The sequence below is a fragment of the Ziziphus jujuba genome, chromosome 1 (genome assembly GCF_031755915.1).
Source record: "Ziziphus jujuba cultivar Dongzao chromosome 1, ASM3175591v1".
NCBI lineage: Eukaryota > Viridiplantae > Streptophyta > Magnoliopsida > Rosales > Rhamnaceae > Ziziphus > Ziziphus jujuba.
In genome coordinates, this window is record NC_083379.1 from 41,735,878 (window position 1) to 41,752,430 (window position 16,553).

The 16,553-nt window shown below is 30.4% G+C and overlaps 1 protein-coding gene across 1 annotated transcript; it reads left to right on the forward strand.

Moving 5' to 3' along the window:
• The first annotated feature begins 4,967 nt into the window (after nucleotides 1-4,967).
• LOC107409504 (linoleate 13S-lipoxygenase 3-1, chloroplastic) lies at nucleotides 4,968-9,983 on the forward strand. Its single transcript, XM_048479377.2, has 8 exons — nucleotides 4,968-5,686; nucleotides 6,044-6,324; nucleotides 6,754-6,991; nucleotides 7,077-7,406; nucleotides 7,894-8,087; nucleotides 8,184-8,485; nucleotides 8,586-8,852; nucleotides 8,946-9,983. Exons 1-8 carry the CDS (start codon nucleotides 5,287-5,289, stop codon nucleotides 9,700-9,702), a joined length of 2,769 nt encoding a protein of 922 aa, XP_048335334.2. The 5' UTR covers nucleotides 4,968-5,286; the 3' UTR covers nucleotides 9,703-9,983.
• The last annotated feature ends 6,570 nt before the right edge of the window (nucleotides 9,984-16,553 follow it).

Genomic DNA, 16,553 nt, shown 5'->3' on the forward strand with positions numbered 1-16,553 from the left:
AAAAAGAATAATAGGTAGATCTATCTAATCTGATTAAAAAGCATCTCTTTGTCGATGGAAACCTAACAAGTAGCATGGTTACTTGAAATTAACGAAAGCTCCAGTACGTTGTTTTTGTTGTTTTTTGTTTTTGCCCATCTCCGGTTGAACCTGTGATCTAGTGGTCCTAACTTCCCACTTGACCACACTAGCTAGAAGTTTGTGGGAAAGGCTCCAATACGTTGTCGCGTGCTAAAAAAAATTAAAAGGTATTGTGGGTGGAAGATAATTATAATTATATGTTATAACATTATTTTAACAATATTCCATTGTGAAATAAACAGTTCACATGGCTTGTTATACTACATGACTATATAGCGAAGTTGGAAAGTAGAAAATTGACACCAAAATGCATATGTTTCTTTGTTGTTGCAATATTTGCTCTAATTTCGCAAATGTTTCACATGGTCGAATTATTTTTTGTTATTTAGCTTCATAATAAGATTCAAATCTTATAGAAACATCTCAATTCTGCATGCTCTATCTCCAAGCCAATGGTGGGTTGGTTTTAGCTTTGATTTTTATGGTACAAAACTGCAGTGCAAATTCGTGCCATATATATATATATATATATATCGCCCAAGCTATGATTTACTTCAAGATTTATTCATATATAGAATATTTCTACAGGTATTACTTTTCAATGTTGCTTTTTTCTTATCAACTGTTCTTCTTCAACCTGGCTAGCTAGCAATTTAAACAGATCTCAAATCTTCAATATTCTTGAAAGTATCACACTTACTATTCATAAACCTATATATATATATATATATATTAAGGCTATATCTTTGTTATTGGAGAATAATAATCCACAGTTAATTTTTTTGGTCCGTATTTCAACCTAGAATTGTTGAAAGCCGGATTTGACTTGTGATCAATTGGGTCTACTGTCAATTTTATTTTATTTTATATTATATATATATATATATATAAATATTAATATGATGTCCTGGCTTATTTCAAAATCGGTGTGCAATAGTTTTAAGAAAGAATTAATCAACTTCAATCTATTTCAAGCTGGATTTTTTGGTATTTGGCCTGCTTTGACTATATAATTGCGTAACACCATGACTTATCTGAATTCAGTTCCAAGTGCAATATAATTAAAGTCTTTTTCGATTTGATATACTTAATGCAGCATTAAAATTTTCCTTAAAAATCAAACTGCAGCCAGCTATGATTAGTTATCTAATTAAAAATTATTGAAAATCCTAATCGAACCTAAAATTTAATTTTCTTTAATTTGTGATAAATATGTTTTTTTTATTAGTTGAAATAATATCCGCTGCTTGATTGACCGCCAACCGAAAAGAGTTCAAATCCATGGAATTCCTAGCTTATCAGAGGAAAGAAGCTCCCGCAGGAATGAAAAATGATTCTCTTGGCTGCCAAACTGGCGGCATATGCATATATATATATATATATATATATATATATATATATATATATATATATATATATATATATATATTTATTTATAATATGTTGTAATTGTTATGCTATGCTACTTTTGCGGAACATTTCTTTAACTTTATAATTTTTTTTCCCACTTGCCAAATGAATTCAAGCACGCCAAAAGTTTGCTGATTCTTTACCTTTCTCAATAGAATATGAAATCCATTAACAATTGAACATACCCTCCACTATACTTGTAATGGCAACTACGTCCCAGTCACATGAAAAGAAAGAATTCAAGAATATGTATTTATCTTCACCTCCATTATTGCCTTTCTCATACGCATAAATTCATTTTGCAAAACGACTATAATATGTAATCATAGATGTGTGAACCATAATATTAATTTTTTAAATTAATATTTTAATTTATTGAAATATTAATTTTGAAAAATAAATTAATTAGCTATGGTTCCATATTGGTTAAATATTTAAAAGTTATATGATTTGTGCATGTATAAATTAAAATTTTGAAGTTGAAATTTATAAATGTCCCACATCAAAGGCGTATGAAGTATTTGAGCTAACTTTTGTTATATAAATTAAAGCTTTATTGGCTTTGAAAGGATTTCTATATATAATTATAAAATTCTAGATTATTTGGTTTATTCTTATTATAATTTATTTTAATTAGTCAATTATATTTAATTGTTTTTAGTTGAAATTTTATTTTTCAAAATTATAGTTTAATTCAATTGATTGTTTGTTACCATTTGAACTACAATTTTGATATTCTATTTGTGCAGACATATTTACGAGACAACATAGTACATACTTTAAACTGTAATTTCGAACTGTTTGTGCATAAATATTGATGAGACAACACAGTTTGAACTGCAATTTTAAACTGTTTATGCCTACATATTTACGAGACAACAAATTATAATAGACAATAAATTGTAAATAGAATACTATATATAATAATAATAATAATAATAATAATAATAATAATAATTCCATAACAAAATTTCTGCTAATAATAATTGCATAATAAAATTTCTGCAACAATTAGCAGGAACAAGGTAGTAGTAATGACAAACAAGTATTTTGAATTCAAAATTTCCACCTCCTAAATAAATAGATATAGATAGATAAACAAAACAAAACCCAAAAAAAAAAAAAGAAAAAAAAAAGAAAAAAGCAAAAGCAATAGGATCATGTGGGAATATGGAGATTAGGATTTTTTTTTTTTTTTTTTTAACCTCCATCCTTGTTGGATATGTGAAATCACATGTTATTTTATAAAGTAATTATTTTTTTTACTTGATTTATTTTATTTATTTATTAATTTTTGTTTAAAAGTGATATTATATTATTTGAAGACAAAAAAAAAAAAAAAAAAAAAGAACTAGAAGACTCGGATGATTGATGCAATGTAGTAATGGAAAATGGAAAGAAGAAGGTAAAGGAATGTGAGTGGGAGTGGATTTTATAGGCGGCCTTTTAAATGTGTGGAAATGGAAGGATATGGAAACCGACGGCTTCTCAAGTCTCAAGTGGATCTAATGTCACTCTCAGTTTGAGAATGCATGTGTTTGTGTTGTGTGGCCATCACATACTCCAAAGCCAGCATCTAAGATTTAACGACACGCACCAACATAATATCTCTCTCCCATTTTCACCCAAAGATTCAAAAAAAAAAAAAAAAAAAAAGGTTCATATATACGTCACTATAGTACAATTTACTTCTCTTTACTGTTTTTGGTTTCTCTCTTTGTTTTCTAAATTCTAGCTCCTTTTTGCCTTTGCTTTGATCGAGTGGTCCATGCCCTATTTGAATCTCTTTTTGTCAAACTAAGCCTATTCTTCTACTCCACTATCAACGCAAAACTCCTCTGATTATTCAATTGCATTTAATTTTCAATCAAAACAATGATCACTCAAATCTTAGTCTGTATATTTATTAGGCTAAAATAAAACTAGTGAGATTTTTTTCAGTCATGATAAATTTTTAAGCTTATAAGAATATTATATTCGACCATGAACAGCTCTTAATAATATATTGCATTAACATTTTGTCACTATTCTCCAGCGATATTTATATACTTTTAAACAGTTAGCGACGTAGACATTAACTAGGATTGATATTTCCTCATATCTCAAGAAATTTGGATCATGAATGTCATATATTTGTCATTTGCATATGAATTATTTCATAGGATATTTCAGTTTAACTGACACAAAATTATACTGTAATTAATCCATTAATAATATGTTCATTGCTTCCGCACACTAAATATGAATCACTATATCATATTATATATATATATATATATATATATATATATATCCTTAGATGAAATAAAAGCATAACTAATATATTATTTTAGTTGCTTAAAATCATGGAATAGGCGAATTAGATAGAATAAATTTAGAATGATTAAATTTTTTAATTAAAATTTTAATATTTATGATTTGATATATATTTTAAATAATTTACTTTTTTATGAATATAGAACAATATTAATTTAATATTATTAAAACAATTATCACATAATTTATTACTAAAATTTTGATAAAAAAATTAAATATATATAGGATTGCTCAATTCGATAGTATTAGATAATATCATGGAAATGTAAAAAACTAACAGTTCTTACCCATTAAAACAACATATAATAAATATAATATTTTATAATAATAATAATAACAACAACAATAAAAGGTTTGTTACACTCCCTACACATGATTTTGCATTAACTTTAATTTAAAAACACTCCCTAAAATCAGTTGAGTAATTAATGACATACATGGTTCACCTAAAAAAATATATCTCAAATAAATGCCAACAAAAATTGAAGTCAAATACTAACAAATATTTTTCTAACTTGGAGCAGGTTTGATCTCTTTTTTAACTTATTTAGAGTTTCTTTTTTATGTTCCCATTTTGACAAGTGGCTTTATTATGACCTGCAATATATTCATAAAAATTATATTATATGATTTTTCAAAGTCTACTTTTTTTATAAGTAGAAAATTTTTCACCCTAATCAAAACTTAAATCCTAAATTTAAAATTATATTTAACATACTTTGATTAGTGGATCTTATTAAACAGATAGATTGATAAAAAAGTAGAACTTTGATAAACAAGTTTGAGTTTCACGTCATTTCAACTTGGATAGAGATGAATGGGTTTACCATTCAAAATTGCAAAAATATGCTAATATCTGACCTTTCAACTTTTTTTATTAAAAAAGAAAAAAAAAAAAATCCTATGAGTGGTCACATTAATTCATGTGACTTTTCGAAGGAACAGGGACAGACGTGCCATTTGAGAGGAAGACAGGGGTGTACATGTCCTTTAAAGACAAAAATAAATCCCACTTTCTCTTTGGCTTCCCCACACCGCGTCGTTTACTGGGGAAGACTGAAACTCGTTTTGACTCAGCACCTCTTTGGTGCATTTTGGTGTGTTGATTTTCAAGTCCTCGCAAATGAAAAATGTTTCCAAATAAACGTCAAGAGCCCCCAAAAAAACCAAAAAAAAAAAAAAAGGAACCCAAAAAGTTAAAAACCCCCCGAGTGATTCACAAAGCAAAAAATTTTGAAAAACGTGTGGACGGTGAGATCCATAACACCCACCTTTCTCCTTCCCTCTCTTTCTTCATTCTTCTTTTTCTCCACTCTCTCTCTCTCTATCTATATATATATAAGGAAGGATACCTAACTGATCATATACTGCAAATAAAAATCCATTACCATTTCTCTCTTTTTTCTTCTGCATAGAAAAAAGAACAGTATTAACTTCAACAAATAATCAGAGACAGAGAAAGAGAGAATAAAGAACAATATGGCACTTGCTAAAGAATTCATGGGTGGTTCTATAATTGAAAGAAGTTCACTTGTTTCATCTTCTTCTTCAAAAGTGTTTGTCAATCGTAATTTTAGGCAGAAACAGAACCAGTTTCTGTTCAGCCCTGGTTTGGTTTCTTTGGAAAACAGGAAGGTGGTGCATTTGAGGAAGTCTGTGAGGGGACCTGTTGCAGCAATCAGTGAGGATTTGGTGAAAAAGGCAATTCCTGCTGCTCCTGCTGAGAAGCCTGTGAAGTTCAAGGTTAGAGCTGTTGTGACTGTGAGGAATAAGAACAAGGAGGCCCTGAAGGACACACTGGTTAAGCATTTGGATGCTTTAACTGATAAAATTGGGAGGAATGTTGTTTTGGAACTTATCAGCACTGAATTAGACCAAAGTAAGTGAGCCCTTCTTTTTTAAATTATAATTTTTTTTTTTTCTGGGTGTGTCATAAATGGTGTTAATCACGCTAAAACATATGTCTCATTTTTGTGTGGGGAGAGTTTATTTTCTTTTTCTTCTGGGCAATTCATGACAGAGAATCTAATTCTCAAGTAAGTTCTTTGTTGCATATTCTGGGTCTTAATTTTGTTTTGTTTTTGATAATTATTCATTTTGACTATTCCGTTTCATAAAGTTGACCGTTTGCAATCGTTTTCCTTTTGTGGGTTTTATTTGAGATCTTTGTTTATTCAGAACCTATACAATGGGAGTTTTACTCAATTTTTATGTTTTGGGTTTGAAAAAACTGTAGAAACAAAGGCTCCAAAGAAGAGCAATGAAGCTGCGCTCCAGGATTGGTCAAAGAAATCTAATGTGAAAACCGAGCGGGTAAATTATACGGCTGAGTTCGTTGTGGACTCCAATTTTGGTGTTCCTGGAGCAATCACGGTGACAAACAAGCATCAGAAGGAGTTTTTCTTGGAGGCCATAACCATTGAAGGATTTGCCTGTGGTCCAGTTCATTTCCCCTGCAATTCTTGGGTACAATCTAAGAAAGATCATCCTGGAAAAAGGATCTTTTTTTCTAATGAGGTGTGAATTACGATTCCTCTTCGACTTCTTTTCTTTCATAATTCTTATTTCTTTCGTTGATCCTGTAGAACTTTTTGGGATCAAGCTAGTCAGATTAGTTGTTTAATCAGGCAGTGAAAAGTCAAACCTGTAATATATCTTTTGAATATTCGCACGGTTACAGAGTTTGTGTGTCTTTTGAGCACCCTATTTTTCGTCAAAGTTGAAGAGTTCAAGTGTGGTTGGTCTTGGAATTAATTTAACAACTTTCATTCATTTTTGTTACCATAATAGTTGTAATAATATAGGTCATATAATCTGGTTGAATAAGGTTAATTAAGGTTATAGGCGTCTTTTTAAGGCCCAATATTTTGACTGTTTTGATATTAAAGAGAACAATTTTCTTTTGTATTGTAACTAATTCTGTCTCTGAATATTTAATTTTTGCAGCCATATTTACCAAGTGAAACTCCAGCTGGGCTTAAAGCTTTAAGAGAGAAAGAACTAAAGAACCTTAGGGGAGATGGCAGAGGGGTCAGAAAATTATCAGACAGGGTTTATGATTATGATTTATACAACGATTTGGGAAATCCTGACAAGGGAATTGAGCTTGCTAGGCCAACACTCGGAGGCCAAAAAATCCCATATCCTCGGAGATGTCGAACCGGGCGTGTCCCAACTGATACTGGTATTTATACATCAGTTTGTATATTTAGTCCCCGTTTATTTGATAGTTATTTTCTCTAATAAGTTGCCCTTTATTTATGTAACAGATATGTATGCGGAGAGCAGAGTTGAGAAGCCATTGCCAATGTATGTTCCAAGAGATGAACAATTTGAGGAGTCAAAGCAGGACACTTTCTCTTTTGGGAGGCTTAAGGCAGTGCTGCACAGCTTAATTCCTTCCTTGAAAGCCAGCTTTTCTGCTGAAAACCGTGACTTCAGTGGATTTTCAGATATCGACAACCTCTACAGCGAAGGTGTTCTTCTTAAATTAGGATTGCAAGATGAACTCATCAAGAAGCTTCCTTTACCGACGTTGGTCAGCAGATTCCAAGAAAGCCAAGGAATTCTCAGATATGACACACCTAAGATACTTTCCAGTAAGTTTCTCTCTGTATTTCACTTTGATTCTTTCTTTTTAATAATATTTTTGTCAAAATAAATTTTTATACCTTCCAATCTTGAAAGTTGGAAGATATTTTGCACAGTAGATTTGAACTTAAATGTTCTGAGTTGGGTAGTGATAATCATGATGTGTGTGGGTCCAAATCTAGTATAGCCGCGAATATAGGAGAATGAAAAATTCAATGCGGCTGTTGGAGGATCTTAATGTGATTAATTTTGTCAATCAGAACCGTCTATCCTGTCTTCTGTCCTTCAATGACTGTCTATTGGAAGACAGGCTAGATGTGGGATATGTATCTCCTTGGGTCAACCCATTCTACACAATTCAAATATATAATTATGTATATATAGATCTAGATTTAGTCCTGAAGATCTTTTCTCTAGGTATATATTTAGATCCACTTGTATAAAGAAACAGTAATAGCCAATTTTTACTAATGAATGATTGATTTCAACTTGCAGAGGACAAGTTTGCCTGGCTAAGAGATGACGAATTTGGCCGTCAGGCACTCGCTGGGATTAATCCAGTTAACATTGAGAAGTTGCAAGTTTTCCCACCAGTGAGTAAGCTTGATCCTGAAATCTATGGTCCACAAGAGTCTGCCCTCAAGGAAGAACATATTCTGGGCCAACTTAATGGAATGTCTGTACAACAGGTAGATCATCACGCCTTTACAGCTCATGTAAATTTATTTACTTTGTTGTATTTTATTTTTTACTTTTTATCTTATGCTTATGCTAATTCTTAACAGGCATTGGAGGAAAATAAACTTTTCATATTGGATTTCCATGATGTGTACCATCCATTTATTGATAAGATTAATGCTCTTGATGGTAGAAAAGCCTATGCGACTCGCACAATCTTCTTCCTATCACCTCTCGGTACTCTGAAACCCATAACCATCGAACTTAGCCTGCCAACAAATGTTCCAAGTTCCCGGTCAAAGCGTGTTGTGACACCTCCTGCTGATGCAACATCCAATTGGACGTGGCAGCTTGCCAAGGCACATGTCTGCTCCAACGATGCTGGTGTCCATCAGCTTGTTAACCATTGGTAAGCAAATCCCCTGCTATGGTTCCAAAGCTTAGACAATTGGCACAAAAATCAGTTGCTTATTTGTATTGTTTCTAATTGAATGACCAATTGATTACAGGTTACGTACACATGCATGCATGGAACCGTTTATTCTGGCTGCACATAGGCAGATGAGTGCCTTGCACCCAATTTTTAAGCTTCTGGATCCTCACATGAGATATACACTAGAGATCAATGCATTGGCCCGACAGAGCTTAATCAGTGCTGATGGTGTCATCGAATCCTGCTTCACTCCTGGTCGTTACTGTATGGAGATTAGTGCTGCTGCATACAAAAATTTCTGGCGTTTCGACATGGAAGGCCTTCCTGCTGATCTTATCAGAAGGTATATTTATTTTGATATAATATGTTAATTACTTCATCTGGTGTATAAAAGTACATAGTGAATCTAATGGATGTTGTCATAATTCATGCACAGGGGAATAGCAGTTCCTGATCCATCACAGCCACATGGCCTTAAGCTTCTAATTGAAGACTATCCATATGCCAATGATGGGCTCCTAATCTGGTATGCACTTGAGAACTGGGTTCGAACCTATGTGAACCGTTACTACCCAAATTCAGCAGCAGTTTGCAATGACAATGAGTTACAGAATTGGTACTCTGAGTCCATCAATGTGGGCCATGCTGATCTTCGATACGAAAGCTGGTGGCCCTCATTGGCAAGTGTTGATGATCTTGTCTCAATTCTCACCACCATCATTTGGCTTTCATCAGCTCAACATGCAGCTCTTAATTTTGGGCAGTACCCTTATGGAGGTTATGTGCCAAACCGCCCACCCCTGATGAGAAGACTTATACCAGAAGAAAGTGACCCTGAGTATGCTAATTTCCTAGCAGACCCTCAAAGATACTTCCTCTCAGCATTGCCCAGTGTCCTACAAGCCACAAAATTTATGGCCGTGGTGGACACATTGTCTACACATTCACCGGATGAGGAGTACCTAGGGGAACGACAACAGCCTTCAATTTGGTCCGGCGATGCAGAGGTCGTTGAAGCATTTTATGGCTTCTCAGCGGAGGTTAGACAGATAGAGAAGGAGATAGAGAGAAGAAATTGTGATCCAAACAATAGAAATAGGTGTGGGGCTGGTGTGCTTCCTTATGAGCTTCTTGCTCCAAGTTCTGAACCAGGGGTAACATGTAGAGGGGTTCCAAATAGTGTTTCAATTTGAGAGCCATGTGGTTATATGAATTTCATAGCTCAAAATATATATAGTTGGGTCCTTATGTATTTAGAATTTTGAGGTTGGTAAATATCCTCTGAACTTTGTGTCTAGAAGTCAGTTGCTTTTTTTATTTATTAACCTAGGATTGTATATGATATAGACCATAGATCATATGAAATTAATCTCTGATTAAGTATGCAAGTGCTAACAAAAATTATTTAATATTTTGTTGGCATCGTTTTATTTTTTTATTAAAAAAGGAATTATATTATTTTATTATTCTTCCATACCCACCTTTTTGCCTATTTTTCCTTCTTTTTGGTTTTGCCACCGAAAAAAAAAAATAAAAAAATTTAATAATAATAATAGTAATAATAGGAAACCATAGAGCCTTTCCATTTAGTTTCACGGTTTTGTAATTCAGTCATTGAATGGGCCTCATAAAATGAGTGCTTCATGTCGAGCACTTTTTAGTTTAATGGAATCTCAATTTTAGCAAAATGAGTGCTTCAAATGTATTAAAAAAATAATAGAGAATCAAAATCTTCTACTAATTATTTCCATGCTCATATACTGTAGATATTCAACCCTAATTGTTCATTATTGATTCAATGTATAATACGTAATTACCTTTTTTTACATGTAATCATCGCTTTTCACATGATTATATGGAAGCATCGCTTTTACAGGATTTTATTATATGTTAATAAACTGTAGAAATAAAAAACATTAATCAAATGAGCATGTTAATATATTATAAATTAAATTTTTTATACAACTTAAATATGAACAAATAAATTAAACAAAAAAAATTAAATATTGTTAGTAAAAAATATTATTTATCACTACTGGTAAATAATCAGCAATGAATCTTACATATCAGATAATAATTTAAATAGTTATCATTAAATGATTCATTTTTAAGATTTCTAGTATAAAAAAAAATAAAATTAAATATTTTAATTAAAATTTGTCATATAAATGGATGATTATCACAAAAAAAAAAATAAATAAATAGCAAAGTTTTTAATAAATATTTTAATAAATCTAATACAATTGTACTTAAAAAAACAACCATATAACAAAAACAACAGAGGATGCGAGTCCAATGGTATATAATACCTCCCTCAACGTTGTGGTTGTTTTTTCTTTTGGGCTATGCCCCCAGGCATTCTCGACACCCCCCCTAAGACTCGACCCAGCGTCCACTGACCGGGGCTGTGGTGCTCAAACCACTGAGCTCCCACGCGAATCAATACATCCCTCCACTTATGCTTATGTTCAATTTGCTCCCTAATTTTTTGTCTTATGTGTTTTTTAACAATGTTTACCCTAACTTTGACATAATATCAATTTGCTCCATTTTAAAATTTTTTATTAGAATTTGAGAAATTTGGTTAGTTAATATTGAAATTGCTTGCTTATTATATTAATAAAATATGCTTGAAACATAACTTTTTTTTTTTTTAAAATAAAGTTGCTAAAAAATAAACAGAAAAAATAGACAGGTATTTTCTTTTATTTTTTAATTAAATTCTATAAAAATAATTGTTTAGATATATTTTATTAATATAAACAAACAATTTGAATGTTATCCAATCAATTGAGCCAAATGCTAACCAAAAAATAAATAAAAAAAGAAAAAAAGGAACAAATTGACATTATGTCAAAGTTTAAGGGAGGATATTGCAACAAAAAATAATGAACACGTAGCCCTTTCCTAACAAATGCATCTCTGATTTGGAAGTCCTTGCCAAAAGAATAAGATGCCGCTCCCTCTCTGTTTCTCTTTTCTTGCTTTGCTAGTCTCCCCCCACTAATACGGGTTGGGCACGGGATGAAAAAACCTAAGAGAAAATGTTTTTAGTAAAATGTTTAAGATATGTTATTTATGTATTTTTCCCCATGAAATATTGGATGTTTACAGCACATAGTTAGGTTTTAGATAGGTGTATTTAGAATTTCTTCTATGGAGAATGGAATTATGAATTAGAGAATGTTTATATTTGATCTAGTGATTATCCCATGAGTCTATTGAAGTTAGGCCTAGTTTGGTCCAATTAGGCTGTTAAAATTTGTCCAATCCAGCCCAAACTGATATGGTTCGTACGTATCCAAAACAAGGTTATTTGTGTCGTGGACTTGTGGGATTAAATATTTCTTATATTTAGACGGCAATATAAGAATAAAAATAAAAGGACAAATTAACCTTTATTAGGATGACCAAAAAGAAAAAACTACCAATACAAAAGTTTCTTCGGACATACCAGTTGATAATAATTATTTATGATAATTTTATATTTTAATTTTAAAATTTTGTAATACAATTGCCTGATTAATTTATATATGAACAAAAAAAAAAAAAAAAAAAAGCTTACCAACTGAAAAAAAAAAAAAAATTGATGATTGGCTGTACAAAACCATCAATACCAACATTTGTTTTTGTTTTCTCTTTTAAGATTCTTCTACTGTGTAATCAGGATTCTTCCATTTATTCTCTTTCACTCATATTAAAAGAAAAGTTCTAAATGCAATTTCAAAAGGACTTTATGCGTCCTCAACTTTTTAATCTCCCAATTTACCTGTTCTAACATTGTTTTCACATTTTAAAATTATTTTCTGATAAAACCTTCTCTCCTTTATTTGTCGACGACCATTACCTATAGAGAAGGATCGACGATTAGATCCCAAGAGAGCGTCAACAGTCTTCCACAGCCACTATGGGATTTTTTAATCTTGTTTTGCAGTAACAATAGTGTTAATTCGTAGGAAAGAAATTGGATGGTCAGATGCAATCCACACCCTTTATTCCATTTTTTTTTTCCCCAATAATTTATATAAAACGACTTCAAATTTGATTATGCAAGTAAATTTGTTTCCTACCATCAGAGCTTTACTTGGATCACCTACTTGTATCAATGATAGAATTATAGCATTCCAAAATTTCCAACAGAATATAGTTGCCATCAGCAAGACACACTTTAAGACTTGAAGCCATTTTTTCATTCTATGTTGGTTGCAGCAGTAAGGGTGTGCACAGTGATGCTAAATGGATGGGAAGGTAGAGAGGAACCTATGTGATCCATGTGATTGGCCGCATGATTTGATAATTTAATCCTTCATCCATCACTTGGGCAAAAGTAGTCAGTCCATTAATAAACAAATGTGTGATATCATAACCTTGACTATTTATATTCCACACGATTTGGTTAAAATTTATGATAATGACCAACTGACCACCCATTAGAAAAGCCAAATGACAAAAAAACACAAATTGCTAAGCTAGCTTTTCTCTTTCTTTATAAGAAAGCAAGATTCTTTTTTCCTTTTTCAGGTGGGTTGTTGGAAATTTTATTTTATATTATTTTTCTTAAAGTAAGATTTTTTTTTTTATTTTCCGCTGGCATGTTTCGACGATCCTCGATTCCCGATCAATCTCATGCGGACGATCATGGATTGGATCCTGGCCCCCAATTGGGCAATCCCACGTGGTCGGTTTACAAATCCCAGTACCCCCGAGACTTAAAATTATACCTTTTTAAAATTTAAAAAAAAAAAAATTCATAAACAGCATACATATATATATATATATATATATATATATAGCAACTTATAATTTGTTCATAAAAAAAAAAAAAAACATTCTTTAGGTTTTTATTATAAATTTAGTATTATTATTATTATTATTATTATTTAACTTAACAAAAGCAAAATTGATATTAGAAAGTAAAATAGCGTGGTAAAAACCAAAACCACATAACAATATTGCCGCTCGTATTAACTCTTTAGTATAAAAAAGTAATGCATAATTAAATGTATTCAATTAACATTTGTAATTTCATTATGAATTTCATTAGTGCTCATCGTCAAATATATCAAATAATAAATTACACTTAATTAAAATACATGATCCAGATTCTCTATCTATTTTTATTATACGATCATGTATGCCCTTTTTTTTACATGTAATATATGCATTTACACATGTTTAGGTGGAATTTAATTATCGTTTAGGGTTTTTTGTTGATAAAATGCTTTTGCATTATTCATTGAATTGACAAATCGTAGTTGGAATTGAAAAGTAAATATAGACAAAGATGGAGAATAGCAAATAGAGAATCTAACTCATATAGAAAAAAGCAAATGCAAATACCAAAAACAGAAGTCTATCTGATGGAATGAAAGCCACGCTCCAAGTCATGTGACACATGCGTATAATAGAATTACGACAAAACAATGTTAGCTAAGAATAGTTTTTTTAGTTTTTTGGACCCAATTGGTATATGGAGCTAATCCTTATTCAAAATATCACTAGGTATTTCCTCTTATAAGAAGAGCTATTCCAACTTGAACCTTGACTTTTGAGCAGATGGAAATTTAAAATTATAATCTGCTACCAATTCAACCAGTATCTCATTGGTATGTTGGCTAAAAATAGTTACTCCTATTATATTTGTGTTTAATTAAGTCAATATGTTTATTTGATGATGATGATGATGATGATAATAATAATAATAACATGCTTGTATAAACAATTTATCTCTAAACTAGTGAAGTTGAAATCCCTAGAGCATATCGTGATGGCATATGCCATCTGGGCATTATGCCATTACCAAAATATGGCATTTGTCCTTCATTTGGCTTCTTCAACATGGGATTGCAAAATTTTCCAACGATAAATTGGATGCAAAAATTAGACTCCGAATTGGGAATTGGTAAAATTTGGCGTTGAGTTTCACTTTCATAAAGTATGTGAACTCATGTTTTTTGTTTTTGATTGATAAAAGTAATCTAAAAGTTAAATCTATTGCTATTTAATAAAATTTAAAATTTAACATTATTATTTTTGCACTTGCCTAAAACATGAATATTGACATTTATATTGGAGGGCTCATACCAATACTAATTTATAAAAATGACAATTCCAAAATTGCATTTTTTGTAGATGCTCTAATACCTATAATGCTTAATGCTTAACTATTGATATAGTTGATGAAAGTAAAATATGTAATAGTAAATATCTATTTGATATAGTTGATGAAAATAAAATATATAATAAATCTTTTTAAAAAAAAATTTTTATTAAAAAGCTTATAAATATTTAATTATAAATAAAAAAATTATTTTAAATGCTTATTAGATATTTTATATATGATAAAAAAAAAAAAAACTTTTCTAGATAGAAACTCAAAAATTGAGCTTTTCTAAAACTGTTAATTTTTTTTTTTGTCAACAAATAATTATTGACACTTATCAAACATTTTTATTTTTGAATAAAAAAGTTTTCGACCATCTAATAAAGCTTTTAAATTATAAAAAAAAAAAATCCCTTGGGACTCCTGCTTGTTTCTGCAAAACTTTTTAGTTTCAATTCCCATATGCCCACTGTTAAAAAAGTGCTTAACGGTATATCAATTACAATTTTTTTAAAAAAACAAAATTCTTGTTTTTGCATTAAAAAAATAATAAAAACTACAAAGTCAAAATTGAATTATAGATAAAATTACTAGATAAAATTACTAATATCAAATCAACATGTAGATGTATTACCAAAATAATAATACTAACAATAATAATTCATACAGAAGCTTTTGATAAGAGTGCCAGCTTCCAAAAGGACACGTTCATAAAAGGGTCCCCTGCTTTTAATAAGCATAGCATAATTGAAATTGACAATAATCATTCATCATAACTTTTATGTTATGAATTTAAAATTTGATACTAAATTCTTTCTTTTCAATTTATCCAAAAAATTGAAATTCTTAAAAAAGAAATAAAGAATTAGATAATTTTTTAAAATGAAAAAAAAAACTGCATAATTAAAATAGCATTGTAATAAAAAAATAAAAAAAATTAAGTAGCATTCAGATATAATAACATATTCCATGACCATGCATTTGATATGATATTCTTTTTTTTGGAAAGACATTCTCACTTGCCCACCATTATATTAATAAAGACAGAGCAAGGGGCCACCGGCTGCATTGACTCAAGTCAGCTTGAGAATTTTGTACTCATTATTTATTTATTTATTTATTTATTGTGGTCCACTAAAATTATGTAGTCACTGAAAAGGTACCCATCCAATTGTTAGCCTTTCCACATTACCCAAAAACAAAAAAAAAACAAAAAAAATTGTTAGCCTGTCCAAGTCTCATTATTTTCCAGGAAAATGCTAGAAAGTAAAAAAGAATGACTGAGTCTGCTCCTAATCGATGGCCAAGTCAAGCAGACCCTTTTCCACACACCAACTGAGAAAATGAATGAAAATTGTCCATTTGGTTGTTGGGGTGAGTTTCCTAAGTATTTCAAGGATTAAAAGGGCTTTTTTTTATTTTATTTTTTTATTTTTTTGAGAATTGCTCTCGTTATCATCGGCAGATTTTGAGTGCAATATCAATCCAAAAATATATATTGATTGAACCAAGTACATAAATCCTTTTAGCGTCTAGCTAATTTATTTATTTATTGTGTACAAAAGAAAAAGCTACTTTATTTATTTATTTATTTATTTTACCAAACATTATTCCAATAAACAAATTAAAAACGCAGAACATAATCAATAGGCGCAGCCCCATTTCCACATTCTAAACCCATGATGCATTGTTGCTAACCTTTTCAACTTTTATATTCTCTTAACATAAAAAAAAAAATATATATATATATATATATATATATATATATATATATATATATATATATATATATATATATTCTCTCTATTCTCTCTTAGTAACTCATCATCTCCTTTATCCTTAAAATATATTTAAAATAAAATATTAATGTACATCAACCTTCTGAATGTCTGTTAAATATATATATATTTTTTTCCGAACAGTTTAAATATTAGTTTGATT

What these genes read in the sequence shown, in the direction of transcription:
- LOC107409504 (XM_048479377.2), top strand. Translation starts at nt 5,287, where the DNA reads ATGGCACTTGCTAAAGAATTCATGGGTGGTTCTATAATTGAAAGAAGT. An exon ending in CAGCACTGAATTAGACCAAA is followed by an intron (nt 5,687 to 6,043) that starts GTAAGTGAGCCC and finishes AAAAAACTGTAG; the next exon opens with AAACAAAGGCTCCAAAGAAG. An exon ending in ATGGAATGTCTGTACAACAG is followed by an intron (nt 8,088 to 8,183) that starts GTAGATCATCAC and finishes AATTCTTAACAG; the next exon opens with GCATTGGAGGAAAATAAACT.